The sequence below is a fragment of the Gobius niger genome, assembly GCF_951799975.1.
Source record: "Gobius niger genome assembly, chromosome: 7".
In the NCBI taxonomy this organism is placed as follows: Eukaryota; Metazoa; Chordata; class Actinopteri; order Gobiiformes; family Gobiidae; genus Gobius; species Gobius niger.
This window is the reverse complement of record NC_136858.1, coordinates 14,893,916-14,913,377: the sequence shown is the minus strand read 5'-3', so window position 1 is coordinate 14,913,377 and position 19,462 is coordinate 14,893,916. Positions and strand designations below refer to the sequence as shown.

The 19,462-nt window shown below is 40.3% G+C and overlaps 2 protein-coding genes across 4 annotated transcripts in view; one reads left to right on the top strand and one right to left on the bottom strand.

Moving 5' to 3' along the window:
- Positions 1-19,462, bottom strand: part of LOC306965443 (protocadherin-15-like) — a 494,180-nt gene that overhangs the window by 365,150 nt on the left and 109,568 nt on the right. The gene's annotated exons all lie outside the window — the stretch shown is intronic.
- Positions 12,392-15,736, top strand: LOC306965330 (uncharacterized protein). Its single transcript, XM_079559662.1, has 3 exons — positions 12,392-14,052; positions 15,187-15,282; positions 15,367-15,736. The coding sequence occupies exons 1-3, from the start codon at positions 13,933-13,935 to the stop codon at positions 15,679-15,681; spliced, it is 531 nt and encodes a 176-aa protein (XP_079415788.1). The 5' UTR covers positions 12,392-13,932; the 3' UTR covers positions 15,682-15,736.

The window sequence follows — 19,462 nt, the reverse complement described above, 5'->3', positions numbered from 1 at the left end:
GTTGATTATGTCAAGTGCCACTCTGTCGGTGCGAGCAGCCACCTCAATAGCACTTTACAAATGAAAAGCTCTGAATGCTATTTCAGATACACACCTGCTCTGAAACTAGATATTATACTTCCAACGTAATCAAGAGTTTTGAGTCGTTTCTGCACATTTATGCACACAAAAAAAAGTGGGTACTTCAGCGATAGTCCCTAATGGGGTGCTACATAACAAATGTCATAATGGATTGATGCGGCGCTGGTAGCAATGAGATCAGTTTGATGTGGGCCCATGAGTGCTCTTGTGATTGTGCTGACCAGGCAGAGTTAGAACACGATAAACCCGCTGCCCCTGATTATGCAACATATGAAATTTTAATGGTACTGTGTTAGACATGTACTGTGAATAATAGTGCATTGTCAATTCAAAATTATGTGGAAAAACATTGGTATAGTACTTTTAAATGATTTCAAATTGAATATTAATATTGCTACTGGTGCAATTGGTCCAATCACTCATACGCATTCTTAAAGTGCTACATGCAAGAACACACACAGAAAGAAAAATAATTGTACAGATGGGGGCAGGGACTATTAAACCACATGCTGCAGATACTTGTGCTATAGGTACTACGGCTGTTTGTGTAAGCTCCCAGTAATTGTACAGTAGCAGACAATGGCCGTATTAAAGCAACTTGGTTATGGTGGCTATGACTCATTACCTTCATCCGATCATCTCATCGCTGGACGCACCTCCGCTTCATCCAATCATTGCCTAGGATTCCTCAACAAACTCCTCCTCCACAGCCTTGTCCTCTTGCCAGCTGTGCTTCATCCCACCTCCATCCCATCACCACTTCAATTCATAACACCTTTGTCTTCTGCTGGGATCTTTGTGCAAGCCAATAAAGCTTTCTAATCGCTGCTTTTGTTTCTGTGACAGTCTCTAAAGGTTGATATGGTGATACTGTATATTCTGTTCTATTCTGACATCAATCTCAGACAGCTGTGATCATTAGTTGTCAGGTAAGCCCCACTTCTGCTCATGAGCTTTCAATGAACAGTTTAAGGGAAGCTGGATAGACGGTTTAAGCAAAACTGCAGCCTCTGGAGGGTCCTACACCTTGGTTTTAAGGAGACTCCAGAGGAACCAGCAAATACCTTCAAATACCTTTATGCCGCTTTGTAGCAGCTGTTCTCTTAATCTGATGTATTTGTCTGGCAGAAACCGTCCTCATTGTGCCTTTATTTGCACAATCCCATGTGTGCTCTGAATCAGCCACAAATCTCTTAACAGTACAATGATTACGCTTAATCTTTCATGAAATATCGAAGGCTTTCATAACTAGTCCGAGACATTCAACTATTTCGTGCTTTTCATCAGCAGAGAGACTTTTTTTCTTTCCTATATTGCTTGAAAATGGTGGTCTGCTTAGTAATGGTGAACATTCTTTTTCAGTAGTTTATCCCTTAATCTGACAACTAATTATCACAGGCGTCTGAGATTGATGTCAGGGATTCAAAGAACCCTGAGAAACAAACCATCCATGAGTTTCATTGATTGATTTATTATTATTATTTCATCTTTATGGCACTGAAATGCAATTTGCACAATAATTCTTAACATAGTGTATTTTCACAACATGGATGATTTCTCCCTTCAAAATCCTACAGTTTCCTAAAAAAACACACACACAAATGCTCTAATCTAATTTAAATCAGAGAATAGTGTGCATATTCCTTTGGAAAAAAGAAATTGAACAACGACATACACTGTTGAAGCTATTGAAAGAATAGCAGCTTGTGACATCATTCACCTCAAATATAATAGTTCTATGGGCAAAAGGTTTTGGGGAACACAACAGGTTGGAGATAATGACTCCCACAGGACAGTGTCAATACCAGCTTTTAAACAAAGGAAACCGTAGAACAAAGGAAGCCTCCTGGAAGGGGCGAAACATTTAAAATGTTCAACAACCCAGTCTTGATGACTACGTTTTAAAAATGAATGCTACTTAATTGGTTGACAAGTACACAGTAGAAGGACAAACACAGCAATTACATCTTTGATAGAACAGTTACTATCAATGCTAGAGAACATCCATTTGAACAGACCATATTAATCTTTCGTCATGAACAATCCAACAATTTGAATCCTGTGTCGTGTTTGTGCCGGTCATAGACACCAACTGCATGAATACTACCGGAATTGCCATATCAAACACAAAAATCTCATAGAGATTCTTTGAGTTACAAGTAACAGTATGTACATTAGCCGTCCACCTCTTGGCGTGACAAACGACGACATACTTGAACCTTTGCAGGGTGGGACCTCTCTGTCCAAAATCCTCTCCAGTTAGTGACAGTGACACATGAATAGGGCAGGTAATAGTCGTGCAGCCTGGCCTGGATATTAATAACCTTCACTTAGACAGCCATTATCGGAGCTAATGTGCCTGGGCCGGCCCAAAAGAATTACCCTTAAATAAATTACCACAACCCGACCCAAATAGAGATCAGAATGAATAGGCCCAGCTCCATATTTAGGCTACAACTCCCCGTTGCATGAGAAAAACAAAACTATTAGCTATTGTTGCTGGGGAGCCTAGTACTCCCGAAATTGTTTGGGGGACATTCGAGAGCACAGCGAGGTGGAAATGAAAACAAACAAAAAAAACCTTTTCAAACCAACCTTTGCCCCTTTTGCTAGTTTCAAGGACGACAGTAACGCAGACCCGTGAAATAAAGAGATGAATATGCAGCTGACATTTCTGCAAAATGGGAAAATAGATGCACGAGGTATTGACAGAAAGACATCATGATATAAAGAAAAACAGCATGAAAAGCAGGGGATTTCAGATCCAATTTTATAATAGTGGATGGGCTCACCATGTGTCTTAGCTGTTTCACTCTCACACGCTGTCTATTGTAATCTTTGGTCAATGGTGAAAATATTATTGATTTCAGTGCCAGCAGAAACTTCACAACTCTCAAAATGTATTTCACCATGCAGTATTTTGGGAGATTATTGCATCACCTTCCTGTATCTAAAAATAAACTTGAAAAAATGTTCACTATTTATCTATACTCCAACAGATATTTCTTAGCACACAGATTACAACAACTATTACTAACTACTACTATTATAGTAGTAGTTACTTCTACTATTATAGTAGTAGTTACCATGGATCCAGCCCAAAGGTATCCCATAGAACAGTGGTTCTCAACTTGTGGGTCACAGAACCATTTTCAGTGGGTGTATCGGTTGAAAAAGTGAGAAAACACGACTTGAGTTTGTACAGTCAATACAGTGATCCTTGTTTCAGTTTTATAGGACCACGCGCTGCTTAAATCACCATTAAATACAGTATTTTACAATATATGTTACAGATTGAAGCTTGAAAGTGTTGGGTTGGAATCATAATTCCCTACCGTATTTTCCGGACTGTGAGTCGCTCCGGAGTATAAGTCGCACCGCAACTGCACAGTTGACAATTCGTTTTTTTAAGAGTAACCTCCGCTTTTCGCCAGTTCCTCACAAGTTTCTCGCTCACTCCAAACTTTTTTTCTGCTGCTTGATTACTGTTTTTTAAGTCTTCAGTGGTAAATGAGTAGCAGATACTGATACACGAGCCTAGAGTGGCCTCTAGCGGCTGCCAGTGTGAAAATAACAAACATTGTGGGATTATATATTTTGATATATAAGTCACACCTGAGTATAAATCGCAACCCAAGCCAAACTACGAAAAGAAGTGTGACTTGTAGTCCGGAAAATACAGTAATTCTCATTGAATTTACTGTTAGTGACCACCTCTTCTACCAACACATAATGTCTGCATGAAAATACTGTAAATTTCACATTAAACTTCCTGGTGGCCCATAAAGAAATACCCATGACTTATAGGCTTAAATACAGAGCATCAAGTAGATTATGTTTGTAGCTACATCTAACATCAACAGACCCGGTGGCCCAGTAAACCACTCCCTCCCACTAATTCATCTCCAGTGGTGCACGGATCGGAGAGGGTCCTTAATCCCCTTGCCTTAGTCATCTCATCTGACCACAGTTTAAACCTATAAACCCTCCTTTAGCTTAGCGCGTGTGGGTGCTGTCTGCTTGGCATTAGCCGGGGCAGGATCCATGTCACAAGGCAGGCAGGTCGCCTACGTACCACACAAAGCACCCACTTTAACCACGCTCAGTTACACACACACACACACACACACACACACACACTGGGACACACACGAATGACTTCCTTTGACTCTTTCTGTGTGAACAGTTCACCTCGCTGCGTGACACCTCCCCATGCTAATCGCAGCAAGAGCCCGGCTGTCACAGGGGCTGTCTGAAAGCCCAAGACACAATGCAACAATGACTAAACCTGTCAGAGGCGAGGCAAATCCAAAAGGAGATGTTTAGAATTAAAAAGCATGTGGTTATTATTAAGTGTGTTAGGCGTGCGTGCCAATTGGAGAGAGACTCAGAAACCCATGAGTACGAATACCGAGTAAAACTGCACAATCCAGGAAATAGTGAACTGTTTCGGTACAGTTTTGGTCCATTTATTGAGTAGCACAAGTTCAAGTGCAGCGGAAGAAATGTTGCACTTGTTTCACACAGACGCTATTGAGTGACGGACGGCATTATTTCTCAGCGCTACCTTTTGAGAGGTGGCAGTGATTATACTTATTGTTTTGTTTTTTAACTATCCATGAGATTGCCTGAAGATCGCAGAGATTTACTCAGCAACAACTTGTTTCAGTCGTCTGTGGGAAAGCCCCCATCTGTGTTGATGTGATGCACAAACCCATCGTCCTCCCGGAGCCTCCAGGTAAACTTTAGCTGTGTGGCACTAGCAGCCTCTAAGATACACAACTTCCCCCACTTGGTTTTGTTGTCGTCGCCCCCTGCCTGTCATCGCCCCTACCTAATGATACATGGTTTGTCCTGTATGAGTCACTGAGCAAAAGTGTGGTTTAGTACTTTTTTATTACGTTTTTTATTAACGCGATACATTCAAGAAACATTCTACTAATCTACACAAATTGTAATAAAAGACGAACAATTGCAAATAACAAATAAACAAAGAGTTTATTTTCGGTGTTTGTTTTTTGTAGACCAAATAGTTGAACCAAACCGAAATGTCATTTCAGTGTAGCATTACACCCCTACTCATCATGATCATGCCTTTGTGAGAGCCTGTTTTTGGGCTGGGGTTAGGAAAGTTGGAACCACTGGTTTAAGTGACCATTTCCTACACAAGTATGAAAACAAAAACAATATTAAAAATGTACACACAGGGTTGCATCCTTGTTTCCTTCTTTGCAAAAGCTTCAATGCTGCCTAAAGATACCAAAGATACAAAGTACACCATTATAATTTAGTAGGGATGCACCGATCCAATACTGCTATCGGATATCGGAGCCGATACTGGAAAAAATACAGATATAAGGTATCGGCTACAAATATCTGACACTGAACCGATACCACTTTTGGCTCTTAGGACCTTAAAAACACAGCTTTTACCACCTAAATCTAAGTCAATATGTCAAATGTATTTTTGATCGCGCAAAATGTTGTGCTAGCAATAGCATGCTAAAGCTAGCGGGTGCATGCTAATGCTAATGAAAACTAGTCATGGGTGGGTCAGAAACTATGACAGAAATACCAAAAGACCCTTGTTTGATGTTCATCCATTAGTTTATCAGTATACATTATGGATCTGTAACATCATGACAATAAAATATGACTTTGTTGATCTTAATATGGGGAAAAGAGTTAATTCAAAATTTCAGTAATTTTCCCTTTTAATAAAGTGTCTTAGTATCGACAAATATCGTATATCGGCAGATATTCAAACCCCAGTATCTGTATTGGTAGCAAAAAATCTGGATCGATGCATCTCTAAACTTAAGTCAAATCTACTGTATATGAATTGTAATGTGTTATACATGTGTCTGGTGTAGGTTCGAATCCAAACTGTGTACATAGAGCTTCCCCTTATACATTTTAAGCCCATGTATATGTGATAATCCTTGCATTTGCTAAGCTGTCTGTCTGCTCTAAGTGCGTTGTCAGCACACTCGTGAGTAAAGCATGGAACTCTGAAACTTCTTTTCATTACTCGCACAGCTTCAAAGCTACTCCTAATGGTTGGTATATCCGACAGACTGCTCGCGAAATTGGTCTTTTGAAATTGATCAACAAAGCCCCGTGAATTTACATGTAAGTGGATGTGTATGCCACTGTGATTCTTCAAACATGAAATGAAATCAAAAGACAATGGGTGTAAATTAACATACAATACATTGGTGAAAGCTCGCAACATCTGTTTTGTAAGCGATGTCACCATATAGGAAAAGGCTAAATATATGTTGAACGACCGACAGCTATATTGCCCCTTCTTGTCCGCAGCAAGAGAGCCATGTGCCTTTTCAATTAATCTCATCCTCATTTTAGTGTCATGCTCATTTTAATCTCAAGGTCTTTGTACTTAGTGATCTTCTCCACCGAAAGTTCACAGTTTATAGTGATTGATTAAATTGTCGGATTTTCCACTGTCAGAGGCATTTTGGCACCATCCTCCTCCGAAAGCGTGTTGCCCTGATACTGACGTGAGCAGGAGACAGAGGTCAGCCCTCACTCAGACAGGCCTGTCCTGCAAAATTAACATTCCACATTATCATACTGTGGTATCAAACATGATTTTGCCCCGCTACCATACCATCTTAACAAAGAGTATGGGGCACTAGGACCCAGGGGAAGCGGTGAGCCACGCGCTGTACTCGGCAAGCAAAATACTCCATACGTGGGGACTCAACACCAAGACAAAATCCAGGAAGATCCAAAACATACAGGGCCCAGCAGCTAGCCCCAGATAAGACCCAAAACAAAGACTCGATGAGACAGGATCAGAGGCAGATCTGTTTGAGGAAGCGCCCGAGGACCATACCCAGTTTGGCTTTACTAAAATCTAAAAGCTTCTTGGAAAAAAAGTGTCAAAATGTCGACTGAAATGAGGATGAAAATGCAACAAAAGAGCAACAAAAATATGAGGAAAAAAATGAGGAAAAAGTTACAAAAATGTGATGAAAACGTACCCCAAAAAAAAGTTACCAAAAAGTGACAAAAAGCCACAAAAGAGTAACAGAAAAGTGACAAAAATGTTTTAAACAGAAAAAACGCAAGGAAATTTTTTATTTTTGATGATTTTTGAGGGCCTTAGCTTTCAAATGAGACACTACTCTGGCCTATGACTACAGGCCGGTGGCCCTGACATATGTGGTCATGAAGTCTTTTGAGCGCTTGGTCCTGCCACACCACATCACCACCCCCCTCCTGGACCCGCTGCAGTTTGCCTACAGAGCCAACAGGTCTGTGGACAACGGAGTCAATTTGGTCCTCCACTTCATCCTGGAGCATCTGGGGTCCTCAGGAACCTACGCCAGGATCCTGTTTGTGGACTTCAGCTCTACCTTCAACACCATCCTCCCTGGGCTGTTCCGAGACAAGCTCTACCAGCTCAGGGTGCCCGATTCCCTATGCAGGTGGATCACTGACTTCCTGACGGACCGGAGACAGCATGTGCGCAGGGGAAGATCGTCTCGGACACTCGGGCTACAAACACTGGATCTCCTCAAGGCTGTGCACTTTCCCCCTGGCTCTTCGCCCTGTACACAAACTGCTGCACCTCCAGTCACCACACCATAAAAATGGTCAAGTTTGCGGACGACACCACCCTCATCGGGCTCATCTCGGACGGTGATGAGTCCGCCTACAGGAGAGAGGTGGACCGGCTGGCGTCCTGGTGCAGCCACAACAACCTGGAGCTGAACGCCCAGAAGACAGTATAGATGATTGTGGACTCCAAGAAAGACACATCTCCACCGTCCCCCCTCGACCTGACAGACTCTCCATCCCCATCTCCATCGTGGAATCCTTCCGTTTTCTGGGCACCACCATCACCCAGGACCTCAAATGGAATGTAACCATCAGCTCCCTCATCAAGACGGCCCAGCAGAGGCTGTTCTTCCTGAAGAAGCTGAGGAAACTGAAGCTGCCGACCAAGATGCTGGTGCAGTTCTACACGGCCATCATCGAGACCATCCTCACCTCCTCCATCACCGTGTGGTACCCCGGCATTACAGAGCGGGACAAGCATCGACTCAGCGTGCTGCTGAGAGGGTGATTGGCTGCGAGCTCCCATCTCTCCAGGACCCGGAGGTTTGTGGGTTGGATCACAGCTGACCCTTCTCACCCTGGACAAGGACTATTCACCCATCTCCCCTCAGGCAGGAGGATACGGTCTACCAAGACCCATAGATCCCGCCACTTGAACAGTTCTTTCCACGCCGCTGTCAGACTCATGAACGATAACAAGATCTAATAATCTGCTCTATTGCACTATGTGGCATGTCCACATGTAGATCTGCTGCTATCTCTTTATCACTTTATACACCTACACAATATGTAAATCCAATTCTGTTGTTGCTTTATGTCAATTGTTGTTGCCTTACCATATTCACTTCTTATTTTTTTATCTATTTATTTTAATATTCTTTATGCATGCCCCTAAAGCCTTATAGTTTAAAGTTTCACAGCTTATTTTCATCTAAACTCCGTGTTACATGTTTTTCTGTTTAATGTAGCACGTCTTCACCGAGAAAAAAATCCTACACTCTAATAAATCCAACTTGATGTTGCCGAGCTAACTTGTATTATTCACTTACTACAACAACAAATTACAAATTGCCTGGCAAACTCTACTACCTTATTTGCATCAACTATATTAATTGTGTTAAGGGTCAAAAGTTTGTCTCAGTTCACATTTTTTGTTGGTCAAATGAAGAAACTGTTATTTTACATTAGTTGAGCCAATATACCCTTACTGCGCCTGCGCACGCATGCGCATTTGATCCTACTTGGATTTTTTTGAATTTTTTTTCCAAGGATTCGGTCCGCCATTAGTCAGTAAACGCACGACCACCGTCACGACAACAACTTGACTCTTCACTCGAGTGATCCATGAGGCAAGTATTTTGCTCTTTTCATATTAAAACAACAGAGTTCCCCCTGCTTTTTTAATAACAATTAACATGCATGTATTGATTTTCCCGTTTGGTAAGTATAAAAATATAACCACGTATAGTGAAGGAGTTCCGTAAATGGGGGCTATCTTATTCTAGAGCTACTGATAAGAGGAAAGCCCGCCTCGATTATGTTGTAAATATTTCTACATTGACGGATTATTGGTCTACGAGATTGAATATTGGACTTTCGTAAGAGTAGCAACCGAGTACCACCATCAGCATTCGCGCTACGGAATGTCCGCTCATATATCCAATATTATCCGGGGGCGCTAGCTTCTTTGCTAATGTTAGCCAACTCGTCTCGCACTGTCTTTGCTGCTTGACGTAAATAGACATCGCGGAGGCAACAGGCAAACCATCGTATCGACAGTATAGTACCCACAGTGCCTGCACAGATAAGGTAATGTGGCAGTTTTCACCGGGAAGCGGACCGGATGTCGAACGTGATTTAACCCGCGATGGTAAGGGCTTCTCCGGGCGCTCAAATAACCACGCTCCCGGTTGTTTTTAGCCTTTAGCTGCATAGCCGTGGCACAAACGGCTAACGTGGCAGATCATCTTTCAAATAAAATACCAACGTGCTGACGCTAATTTATTGAAGAAAATGGCCATGGTACAATTTCAAAATGTGTCTTTTAAATGATTAGCGTCATGAGAGAGTGTGTAGCACACACAAATATGAGGTTAGGCGTGAGCCAAGTAGCATTGAGTGGTTGTTTTAATGTTCCATATTAAACGAAGAAAGACTATATATTTTGAGGTATAGGTCACACGTGTTTTTTTGTCTGAAAAATGTTGCGTTGCTCCAGGCACATGGCAGAGTTACTAAAACATACTTTGTTGAAAGGATAAAAGCCACCTGAGTTATTTTAACTTATATTTTTAAAAGTAAGTTATCAAAATTTAGAATGATTTTTTTCCAAATTACTGAAATGTATTATAATTGTGCATATAAGCTTTTGTCTTTTATTACTGTTAACTTGGTGTCCATTTGTCGTTCTAGCTGTTGAATGAAGTGCCGCTTCTGCAGCTTTGTTGGGGCAAGCCAAGACGTTCTTCTCAGGCATCATCGCCACAGTCATAGAAGAGGTTTCCACTGGCCCTGTATTCACAGTGACTGTGTCTGCACCTTCAAGACACAAAGTGGACTAAGAGCTCATCTCGGAAAAGCACACGCGATTGCAAAAAGGCAGGAGTTGTTCACTTATTTTTGCGATACCTGTGAATTCAAAGAAATCTGCTCACAGAATACTTTTATTTCACACCTTTTGAAACACATAAAAAATCAAGAAACTGTGTGCTGTCCTTTCAAACATTGCAAATTTACCACAAACAATCCAAAAACTTTTACTGCACACACAAGCAAGAAGCACAGAAATGCAAAGGACATAAAAAATTGCATTGGAGTACAATCTCTAGAGACTTTTTGCAACACTGGCCAGGGGAGAGACTTTCAGATAGTAAATACATCTGAGGAGGCAGAGGAATTACCAAGTGTTTCAAGTGAACTCCCAGATTATGAAGAGGACAATGACAGTGCAAATTATGAGTCTATTGAGCACAAAGTAGCTGGTCTTTTTCTTTGCATGCAAACATTGTTACACGTTTCGAAAAGTGCCTCTCAAAAAATTATTGAAGATTTTAATGACATTTTGAACTTTTCTCAATTTCATTCACTTCAAAGACTCAAAGAAGTGCTTGCTCAAAACGGTATTAAAGCAGATGATGATGTAATTAAAAATGTCAATGATGCACTTTTCAAAACCAACCCATTAATTGTATCTACTGGACCAAAAGGTGCCTTGTCCACTGATTACAAAAGAACTGTTTATTTTAAAAATCACTTCCCTTTAATTGAACCCACTGAGTATACCTACACAACGACTGCCAAGAACACATTTGTATACGTTTCAGTAATTGATGTTTTAGAAAATTTATTGAAAGACGAGTATTTTTTTGAGAAGTTAGTTTTTGAAGAAATTCATGAAGTTGGCCAATACAAATCTTTTAGAGATGGGCAATATTTCAAAAACAACCAAACGTTAGGATTGTCAGATGACAGCATTTCCATAGCTTTATATATAGATGATTTTGAAATCTGCAACCCCCTAGGGACGTCCAGAAAAATTCATAAAATAACAGCAGTTTATTGGGTTGTGCTAAATTTACCACCCAGGTTTCGTTCCGCCTTGCCATCTATCCAACTTGCCCTTCTTGGGAAAAGTGTTGACGTTAAACAGTTTGGTTATGATGCATTTTGTTACCCTCTTATTAAGGATTTTAATTTTCTGGAAAGCAATGGAGTGTTTATTGAATCTCTCAATAAGTTTGTAAAGGGAACTGTACATTGTGTCTGTGCTGATAACTTAGGAGCTCACAGCCTTGCTGGTTTCACGGAGTGTTTTAATGCAGGCAAGTTTTGTCGATTTTGTACAATAGATCGAGACCAGATTGCAACAGTTAAGCCACAGGATTTTCAATTAAGGACTGTAGAACAGCACAACACCTTCCTGCAAGAGCTTCAGTGTGTTGACAGTCAAATTGTGTGTGGAGTCAAAGGGGCCTGTGCGTTGAGTACCTTGTCTTACTTTCATCCCATCACTGGCTTTCCACCAGATATATTACATGATTTCTTTGAAGGTGTCATTCCTGTGGAACTATGTTTATGTCTTAAAGAATTAATTAGAAAGGGATTTATTACATTTGATGGACTAAACAGACGTCTTAAATTGTTTCCATATAAATTTTCTGACAAGATTAACAAGCCAAAGCCAATTACAAGAGCCAGTTTTGTAACAGGAAGACTCAGTGGCAACGGACACGAAAACTGGACACTTTTACGTCTATTACCACTTCTTATTGGTTATCGTATTCCTGAACATGAGCCCTCTTGGGAAATATTAATGGACCTTAAAGAAATTGTTGAGATTGTTGTCTCTAGAACTATATCAGAGGGAAGATTGGTGTACTTAAAGAACAAAGTAGCTGACCATCGCAAACTTCTTGTTGTGACATTCCCCCAGTTTAAACTGAAACCCAAACACCACTTTATTGAACATTATGCTCATCTTGTGCGTTGCTTTGGACCCTTAATTGACCTGTGGACGATGAGGTTTGAATCGAAGCACAGCTTTTTTAAAAGAGTGGTGCATGATGTTCAGTGCTTTAAGAATATATTGGTGACACTCTCCTTGAAACATCAACAAATGCTGGCGTACTTCATAGATGGACAACATCTTTTTAAACCAAAGCTGCATGTTGACAACATTGACAGAGTGGACATCTCTTGCTTGGAAAAGAAACTCATGACACTTGTAAAAGCGAGAAACCCACATCAGGAGACTGTGTCATTTGCTAAATGTGTTTATTTGCATGGGACCCAGTATGCCAAAGACATGATCATTTCTGCTGGAGAACTTAGTGGGCTGCCTGAATTCTACAGGATACTGAACATTTTAATTGACTCTGAGAGGGTTCTTTTTGTTGCTGGGAAGTTCTCATCGTGGTATATGGAACATTACAGGTCATATCAGCTTGACAGCAGCTACACAGATCTTGAACTACTGGATCCTGAGGATTTAAATGACTTCCACCCATTGACTGCATACTATGTGACTGGAAAGTTGATGGTGACGCCTATTACGTGCCTGCTGAATTGAAAGTGATGGTATGTACATTGTTACAGATGCTTGTAAAAAAAAACATGAAAGAAATATTTAACTTTTTTATTTGTCCACAGGCTTTAATTTTACGAGTGAATATTAATCCCAAACTTGTCCGAAAAATTCAACTGCCGGCTCTCCCTGAATCTGTGGAGCACCTTCAAAATGAACTCAAGGCAAAGCTGGGAATTGAAGAGGAATTCACAATACAATACGAGGACCCGGATTTTGATAACCTTCCTTGCAACCTAATTGACATTAATGAGCTACCCACAGAACGAGCTATTTTGCACCTTGTTTGGAATCATACATCAGCCCCTGAACCCCAAACTCCATCTGATGCTGGCTCCATCTCATCCCTTGATACTGCAAGTGTCACTTCATCAGCGTCTTACAGCCCATCTTCTGTCATTCAGAACTACAGGCGTAGCATGTCACAGTGGCCACATCCATTCCCGATTCCGTCTTTTTCTTATGACATTGAATTAAAACTTCGGAAGGGCAATGAGGTGTATGAGAAAACAGGAGCAAGGTTGGAAGTTACAAGAGACATGAAGATAGGAATTCTGGACAAGTTGGCGGAAGAAATATTCTCAATCAAAGCCTACCCTGACAAGAATGAAGTAACATCTGTTGCCGCTGAGCTTGTTGCCAAACACCCCTGCCTCAAAGATCCTGGAAGTGACTCAGGGTATGATGGTTGGGAAGACAGTATCAAGTATAAGCTTGGCAACTACCGCACAAAGCTGCGTGACGCTGGTTGTACTGAGGTTGCAGTCAATCGAAAAAGAAGACGAGAAGATGACGGTGAACCTAGTAGGTTCACTTTAAAGAAACCTAGGAGAGGGGAAGTTAATTTTATGCCTCAACATCCAGAAAAATATGATGACCATGCCCTTGAAAAAGAAAGATGCATCTTGGTGGATGAAGTGAAAAAGAGGGGAAAGGACATGCCACTCATTGAACAAAAGATGGACCTGACGTTCTCTCTCAGAAGAAAAGAAATTGTGGAGATGCAGCCCCTGGTCATGGAAGTACAGCTCCGATGGCCTGCACTCTTCTTGGAAGAACAGGTATGTTTGTCAGTCGCACTCTAGAATAGTCAGTTTAAAAATATGCTGTGCATAAATGTTTTCTTCTGTATCATATTTTAGATTTGTGCAGAGTTTAGGCGCATCACCACCAAGGACTTGATGGAGACCTTCATGACTGCCCTCGATACATACTCCATCAGACTGATTAAACTGTTCCGGGCCAGAAAAGCTGCTTTCAACAAAGAAATGGACCGCCTTTTGCAGAGGTTTGATGAGCAGGTAATCCACACATTCTATGGTTGGACACTTGTGATTTGTGGTGTTGTAGGTTGAGGTAATGAGGTTGATTTTTCAACTGTACAAAATTAAAAGCAAATAATTAATAAATACGAATACAACTTTACTGCAACATTTCAAAATGGACTACTAGCAAGGAGGATACAGCATAATGCAGCCATTGTGAGACATTCTTGCACTGCCTGCAGTTGAATAAATTGTAACTTGCAACTAGTTCAGATTTATCCAAATCTAAAAGTCCATGCCTCATTTGAAAGCCAAGACCTACAAAACTCAAAATTCATCTTTTTCCTTGTGTTGTCACTTTTTCACCACTTTTCTGTCACTATTCTGTTGCTTTTTTTGTTACCTTTTCACTTTTTTTTAGGGCTTTTTGGTCAAGCCTTTGTTGCTTTTTCATCCTTGTTTTAGTTACATTTTTGTTGCTATTTTGACTTCTGTTCTTTTGAAGAAGCTTTTAAATTTAGTATTGCAGAACTGGAGAAAAGGTGCTCGGTTCAACTAACCCCCCAAATAAACTTTTTAGGGCTGATGAACTGTATAAATGGGTGATAAATAGTTTTGTTTACATGTCTTGATAATTATTTTGACATTCAACTGCATAGTGGTAAAGTCTTAATTTTGGAGCCTAAAACTGTGTTACCCTCTTGTGGATAAAAAACATATGTTTTTATTTTTTATGAATCGGCTCTGCAGTGGTGGCTGACGTCAGTAGTGATAGCTGTCAGTCAGCCTCATGCTCTCACAGCCAACATCATCCCCGCCCCGTGGTGCATTTTTTTTTTTTTTTTTTTTTTTCAAATTTTGAATGTGACCAGAGTAAAGCTCTAGTACAGGGCTAGTTCTTTAAATTTAATTGAATAAATATCTAATCCTTACTTTTCAATTTTGAAATGGAATTTGGTAAAGCATATAGTTAAATACTGTAAAAAGAGCTACTTGTGTTATTGAAGTGCAAATGGCATGTCGTTTTTGTTCAGCAAAAAATAGCTCACCAAATAAAAAGGGAAGAGTCCACGAGTCCTGTCCTTGAGTTTTATTATAGATCTTTGGGAAGGACTTTAAATGAGAATCAGTTCTTTCTTTCTTACTTTTATTTTTTTTTATTTTTTTTAGGTGTCAAACCTAGTCCAGCATCGACGAAATCTCTGTCTTGAAGGACTACCCATGTTTGTACGCGACACAGAGGGCAAACTGTTTGTGACTTGCGTGGTGAGTAAGTTTATATTCCTAAATTTTTACAACAGTAATCTATAAACTTGCAAAGTTTTTACAACCATCTTTTTTTTTTAACAGGACACAGACCCAGTTGAGAGATCAGTCAAAGGTGTGAAGGTGGGCATCCTCACTGTTCTGGAGGACGACGTTGGACCTGCTTCAGTGCCCACAGTGGTAAACATTGCCATTGTGTTGGAGGAGGACATTGTTCTTGCTGATCTGCCAGACCTTCCCTCTGCTTTTGCCTACCTGTTTGGACTCCTTTATGGACTCAACATGGAGTTTCCTAAAGAGCTCAGGTACACATTTGAAGCGGTCCAACACATTTTCATGGAACTAACGCCCAACTGCTCACGACGGGTAAGAAGCCTCAAAACAAAGCTGTTGGTCTGAAATCTGTCATGGCTTACCTAATGCCAGAATGTTCTGAACATTGAAACTGTTTTGCTGTAATTGTGGTTTTACAAGCTAGTTAGAACTTGCGATAGATTTTTATTTTTGTTATAAAAAATATATGTAATACAGCATATGGTTTGTTCTATAACATGTACAAAATGTGCTTTTTATTTATTTTTTTCTTACATTAGTGTATCCCAAATTGATACAACGGCAAGCAACAGTTTACATGGCTTACACAGCAGAGTTCAACTTTGATCTTGTTCGATTGTACAGTTGATGTACTTGTTTAACATATGTAATGTAGAAAAAAGTTATGTATGAGACATATTTTAACACCTTTGAGGTGCTCCAGATTGGATAGAATGGTGGTGCAAGTACTGCACTGCATAACATTTAAATGGATACAAAAAAGGACTATTTTGGTTATTTTGTGAGAATTTGCATGCAGTTAAGTGGGCATATCCTAGATTTTGCTTCAATCCTGGAATGTTGACTCCTGATTTTAATAAATAGTTCAATTGTTAAGACTAAATAAAAAATACTTGAAAAAAAAAAAAGAATCTTTCAGAAGGGGACCATAGGGACCATTTTGGGGCCACTGAGGCACTTGGTCTCCTCCAAAGTTTTTGAAATGTCAGGGTGTGTAATTTCCCAATTATAAACATATAGTTAACTTGTGTTCTAATGTACATACATTTATGAAACATGTACAAAAGTTGCACTTTTAAAGAAATTCATATTGTTGGAGTGCTCTACGGGATATTTGGATCCTAACACTTTCCTGGACATTGAGATGGGCTTGTGCAAGCCAACAGTTTTATTGATTCATAATGGCTGTTTGAAACAAAACAAAACTGCAATTAATAAAGTTCCTGTTTGTTTATATAAGTTTGTCTTTTTTACACTTTTAACTATTGCATAAATTATATGATTTTGCGAACATTGACAAATAGGTATGTCAGTAAGTATGCAGTTGTAACTACATTGTCCTGTAGGTGAACAGGTTGTGTTAAAAGAAATTACGTTCAGCAAAAAATAAAAATTATCCTTCGCCAATGAAAGAAATTAAGTTGAGCAAGTAATAGAAATTACTTTGCACCAATTAAAGAAAATATGTTTTGCAAGATATAGAAATTAACTTGTTTCAATGAAATAAATTAAGTTGAGCAAGCAATAGAATTTTCCTTGGGCTAATAATAGAAGTCAAGTTGTATGGGGGGAAAAATATAAATTGGGAGAAGGATAATATGTTAATTACATGAACAAAATGATATGAGTTGGACGAACCGTTGTTCAGAACTTGATTATTTAAGTTGGTCTTTCCAATTTAAGAATGTGGTGGCAGTCTTATAACTTATTTCTTTGAGTTGAAATGGCTTTTTTTTTATTACAGTGTAGTTTGTGAACCTGTTTACAAACAATGGCAATAAAAACGATTCTAATTCTGATTCTCTTCTATAGGCTGTGACCTTTTAGATTTAGGTAAAGCCGAACTGGAGAAAATACACTCGGTTAAGTTGGGAGTTAAGAGGTTAATACTTCAAAACGTTGAAATGAAAAGAACTGTTTTATAGGAAGCAAGCGATAAACCTATTATAACACACAACAGTATCCAATGAAGTTTGCCCTCTGCATTTGACCCATCAGTCCTCTAGATTTTGGCTTGGCACTTCAGAACGATTTCATAGACCCATCAAATGGCAGTATTATGTCCACAGTGTTCTCATCGCGGCCCACAAAACTTTCATTGCTGTTCTGTCGCTCCTTTCGGTAATGTGTATTCCAGAGTGGCGCATCCGTGGGAGCACTGCCCACAACTGCTTAATAGTATTTCTAACGGAAATAGTAGATGAGTAAATCCAAGCGAAGCAGCGCATTGCGTCGTAAAACATTTTTCGGTTCCAAAAGACTTGAAGAGCGGCGTCAAACATATTGTCCAGCCATAATATCAGCAGGTTTTAAGCATTTGCTACACTGGAGAGGACATTATTTTTTACACAAACAACTGCAGACATTTCCAATTCGGGCCAATTCGAGAGCGTTCTGCTCTCCAAAATTTCATCCAATGGGCGGGGGAGCGACTGAATTTTGCGGTGCATTATGGGTAACATTAGTCTTCGCAAGTTCCGATTCTGCCAGAGCGTTTTCGCTCGTTCTGCTTGCTTCATCTTCTGCTAAGAGAGGAATACAATTCTGTAGCTGATATTTTATGATGCAGAGTTCAACTGTTCCGACTCTCTACTTTGGGGCTCGTACCTCCCGCCTCCCCGCCTGCCTTCAGCGGACACTTTTAGCCACGCACTGCCCCACTGTACGGTCTCCCGCCCAGCACGGAGCCTCGAAGGCCGGGCAGGATAGCTAAGCGTTGCCCCTGGGGTCTGTGAGCTGTCCCTGGGAGACTATAGTAAAAAGCAGCCATTTCATAAGCACTGACAGCCTCTGATTATCTCTCTCTGCCCAATACAACTTTATCAAGTCTGTGTTTTCAACGTGAGAACATCAGCCATGTAAAAAAATACGTCCGTAGCCGAGCTGCTAACCGCTCGCCCAGAGCTATGCCGAATCAGAATCAGAATCGCTTGTAAACGGGTTCACAAACTCGGTGCAGTGGATCTAAGTGCGGACATACCACATAGTGCAATAGAGCAAATTACAGTCTGTACTGAGTTATTAGGTCTCTAATAACTCAGTACAGACTGCTCCTTAGCAACGCATAGATCCGGTGAAAACAAGTATTATGCAATAATAACGTCAATAAAGCCGGGAACTATATAAAGCAGCCTTTGAGATGATCACACACCGAGTCGGGCTTGATGCATTTGTGGTTTATTGCAGACTTTTCATCAACAATGGTGCAGCATTGATTTCTTGGTTTAGGCTTTTATTTTGAAGGTAGTTGTTGGCAGGAAGTTTAGACAGGTAGGCCATCTTGTTTTTTGGTAGCTGGGGAAAATGTGCCACAAATCCATCCATTGCCATCTGCCCTGTTTTGTCAGCCTTTGACATCACCGTCTGTAAGTTTTGATTTATCTATGTTTGAATATGATTTTTTATTGAGGACTACCATTGCTTTTTTGAACTTTCGCTAATTCTTATGTTGTGATTGATCGTGTCAGTCATGTGAGCCAAGAGCCTTCTTTTTTCTTTTTTGTTTTACAGTTTTTCTCTGTTTTGGAGTTGTACTAAATAAATTGGAGCTTGGACGCTACACCTGACTCAGCGTACAATTTCAGAGGGAGTTAGGCTACTGCTAAATTGTGTCACACCGAGTTACACACAAGGAGAGAAGGATAATGTGCTTAAATACAAGGGAGATCCTTGCGTAGATCGTGTGTATAGTTGAAGATCAGTGGTTTTGTATAGCCCAATATTACAACAGGAGTTGCCTCACAGGGCTGCACAAACCATTAAGGCAATAAAACAGAACAGAAAAGTCTCCATTGCGTTCAGTCTGAATGCAGTATAATAGCAGCAGGAAGTGCGCTAGGACATGAACGGTGTCATTTTTATCACAGTGGATGAAAAATTTGGTAGAGCAAAACTCCCGAATTGCGAGGGTTCAAATCGATCCAGTCTTCAATGACATGTGACCTTACCATATGCCTCATTTAACAGTTCCTGTTTGAAGTTGGAGGATAATAAGCTAACAGCACTAAGTAAAATGGCTCACCTGTTGCTGACCTCCGCAGTCATTAATCCATGCACAAGGGGGGAAAAAAGAAAAAAATACGTTCCATATTCTGACCTATTTTCCCGAGCAGCAGCTGGTAAACAA

Coding starts and splice junctions, on each gene's coding strand:
- LOC306965330 (XM_079559662.1), top strand. CDS start 13,933: ATGGAGACCTTCATGACTGCCCTCGATACATACTCCATCAGACTGATT. Junction 14,053..15,186: donor TGCAGAGGTTTGATGAGCAG/GTAATCCACACA, acceptor TATTTTTTTTAG/GTGTCAAACCTAGTCCAGCA. Junction 15,283..15,366: donor AACTGTTTGTGACTTGCGTG/GTGAGTAAGTTT, acceptor TTTTTTTAACAG/GACACAGACCCAGTTGAGAG.